The following is a 3,342-nucleotide window of genomic DNA, read 5'->3' as shown; positions in this document are numbered from 1 at the left end:
TAGTACTATCACATTGTCTTCTTTTCACGAATGATAAAGTGAAAACAGAACTAGGTTTAGTTTAATAGATCAACAAGCACTGGAGTTAGATTACAGACCATGTGTGACTAAGTGAAAAGTCAATGACTATTCCATTCTTAAAATTCTCCTACAAATTGGTTGATAATAATAGAGTAATATAATTAGCCTATCAATATTATGACTATATTAGCTATATTCAAAACTGCTGAAAAAGAAATATGGTTTCTGTTGGTAAATGTTTTCACAGGAATGTACAAAATCATCTGTTCAGTAATATCTTTCATCAAGCACAGTTGAAAGACTGCTTTTTTTTTTTTTTTTTTTTTGCAGTGCTGAGGATTGAACCCAGGGCCTTGTGCTTGCAAGGCAGGCACTCTACCAACTGAGCTATTCCCCCAGCCCAAAGGCTGCTTTTTATACCCTAAGTATAGAAGTAGTTATTTAAACATTATACTAGGAAAAATGTTTATTGATAAGGAATTGAGGTTCAAGATAAAAATCAGATTGTTCAAGTTTCTCAGTGCTTGTAAACCAGGGTAATTTCTTTTAAAAAATTGGATACATCTTTCCTATTACAGAAAATATGTTTGTGAGGTGTGAGACTATTATCATATGTCTCCTTTCTCACAGTAAATGTATGTGTTACTACTTACAATACCATATTTAGGAAAATTTTCTCTCTTTCCATCCTTTATCCTTAATCTAAGTTCTGAATTCCCATTGAAAAGGAGAAGACAACCAGTGCCCACAATGAAGCAGTGGTTCTCATTGCTCACCTGCTCTTCTTGGCTCTCCTATTTTAAAGATTAGAAAATGAAGTATGCAAGACCTGAAATAATGCCAAGAGAGAAAACTGATAAAGGGAGAAAGGAAATGGAGAATCATCTTTCCTCTCTCTGTAGCTTGAGGAGTGTTGTTCATTTACTTAGGAATTGATGCAAGGATTGAAATTACTGTATTTGGAGAACAATCCATGATGACTGAAGGCTGAACTTCATGTTCACTCATTACTAATAGTCAAAGACCAGCCTTGCTTACCCATGTATGTCATTTATCATCTTAGAAAACACAGGCAGAAAACATCTCTATCTCTCATGATCAGAGATCATAAAATTTCAAAGCCTAAGCAATTTCTAAAATCCACTCATTACTAATGATAAACTGGAATTATAAAGAACTTCCAGAATTCATGAAGTCAGAATCTGAGTTTTAGTTGCCTTCAACTCAGATTAATCCATCTTTGATGACCCTACACTGCTATTTTTTTCTAATCCACTTAGTATGCCACATGACTTCCATTATGTTTTAGATTTTATTTAATGAAAAATTATGTATCTGATTTTGCATCAAATCATCATATCAAGATATTTATTATGTAACATTCTGTATAATTTCACTCACAAAGGTTGTCCCAGCATATTTTAGAAGGACGAACTAAAAGTTTCTTTTAGGGCGTTTAATTGGAGAGGTTCATCTGAGACTTGAAGTAATCATTATACTTAATATAGAAAAACTATAATGTTGTATCATGTTATTTGTATGGGATTTCAATATCACTTAACTGTCATTTTCTTGAACATGTGACCTACTTTTTGATGTTAAGCACATGGTTGTTGCCTTCTCCATGTTTTTATAACTACATAGTGGACAGAAGCTAGTGTCGGGGTGGCTTTACAACTCTTTTCCTAGACTTTACACTCACTGTCCTGTTTTCTTAATTTTTAGTCAAGCATTGAATAACAATACCATCCCAGACTCTGCTCCTTAAAAAGTCATTTTTAGACATTGTTTAGATTCTCTTTCACAGAAACACCATGTGCATGTGACCAAGATTTCTCTTTAGCTGCAGATATAGTTGCTAAATTTTAATGTGAACACCAAATTCTGATAATTAATGCTCCTTTCTCATTCCACTAATAGATACTCTATCCTCTCCAGGTTAAACCAGAGGACACAATAAATAAAATGGATGGAGGAAATCAGTCCACAGTATCAGAATTTGTGTTTCTGGGACTTGTTCACTCTTGGAGTATGCAGGTCTTACTCTTCATGGTATTTTTGATACTATACCTGATCATTGTATCTGGAAATATTGTTATTTTGACCTTAATCATCACTGACCCTCACTTCCATTCCCCCATGTACTTCTTTCTTGCCATCCTGTCCTTTGTTGATATGTGGCTGTCCTCAGTCACCACTCCTAAGATGATTGCTGACTTTCTCAGGGAGTATAAGACCATTTCCTTTGGAGGATGCATGTGCCAGATTCTATTTGTCCATTTAATTACAGGAAGTGAGATGGTGCTCCTGGTTGTCATGGCCTATGACTGCTATGTGGCCATCTGCAAACCACTCCACTACTCCACCATTATGAACCTACAAAGGTGCATTGGGCTGGTGTTGACGTCCTGGACTGTTGGCTTTGTGCACGCCATGAGTCAAATGGCTGTGATTGTGCAGCTGCCTTTCTGTGGCCCCAGGGAAATAGACAGCTTCTTCTGTGACATACCACTGGTGATCAAGCTGACCTGCATGGACTCTTCTGACTTGGGAATATTAATGAATGCTGATAGTGGGATTGTCGCTGTAACCTGCTTTATCCTCTTGCTGATATCCTACACATATATTCTTCTCAGTGTTCTCCAGAGCTCTAGAATTGGTGCATCTAAGACCCTCTCCACCTGCAGTGCCCATGTCACAGTGGTGGTGATCTTTTTTGTGCCCTGCATCTTCATCTATGTGTGGCCACTCAACATCACCTGGTTGGACAAATTTCTTGCTGTGTTTTATTCTGTTTTTACACCTCTCCTCAATCCAGTCATTTATACACTGAGAAATAAAGAGATGAAAAGTGCTATGAAGAGATTTAGAAGTTACTACATAGATTCCAAAGGAAATACATAATGCCCAGAGAAACATAAGCACCTCAAATTGAGAATATGTGACCTTATAAAATAGTTTGAAATTCAGGGCACTTACTTTATATTCAAAATAAGTTCTTATTTCTAGGTATACAAATAAGATTAATACAACATAGACAAATTCAACGTTTATTAATTTGTGAATAGAACATTATTAGTCATTACTCTAAAATGTATTCTAATCATCTGTTTAGATGAGTAATATATCTAATTAGATTTCCTATGCTTTTAACCTTTTAAATAAAAATCTGAAATTTATTTTGGAAAGGCATGCCTTTTTTTGGGCAGATAATATCTTATTGTGCTTCTCCTGAATTTTCTCCTTATTTCATTTAAAAAAAAAAAAGTGTTTTTTAGCATTGTCATCTCCCTCAAATCTTCCATGTACATTTTTTCAGGA

General features: G+C 35.3%; 1 protein-coding gene across 1 annotated transcript; it reads left to right on the top strand.

Annotated features, from left to right (window-relative positions):
* The first annotated feature begins 1,983 nt into the window (after positions 1 to 1,983).
* On the top strand, positions 1,984 to 2,925 carry LOC124977463 (olfactory receptor 4K14-like). The gene has a single exon (XM_047541022.1). It carries the CDS (start codon positions 1,987 to 1,989, stop codon positions 2,923 to 2,925), a length of 939 nt encoding a protein of 312 aa, XP_047396978.1. The 5' UTR covers positions 1,984 to 1,986.
* Positions 2,926 to 3,342: the final 417 nt, after the last annotated feature.

The sequence above is a fragment of the Sciurus carolinensis genome, chromosome 2 (assembly GCF_902686445.1).
Source record: "Sciurus carolinensis chromosome 2, mSciCar1.2, whole genome shotgun sequence".
NCBI classification, from domain to species: domain Eukaryota; kingdom Metazoa; phylum Chordata; class Mammalia; order Rodentia; family Sciuridae; genus Sciurus; species Sciurus carolinensis.
This window is presented reverse-complemented; position numbering and strand designations above follow the sequence as displayed.

What these genes read in the sequence shown, in the direction of transcription:
- LOC124977463 (XM_047541022.1), top strand. Translation starts at nt 1,987, where the DNA reads ATGGATGGAGGAAATCAGTCCACAGTATCAGAATTTGTGTTTCTGGGA.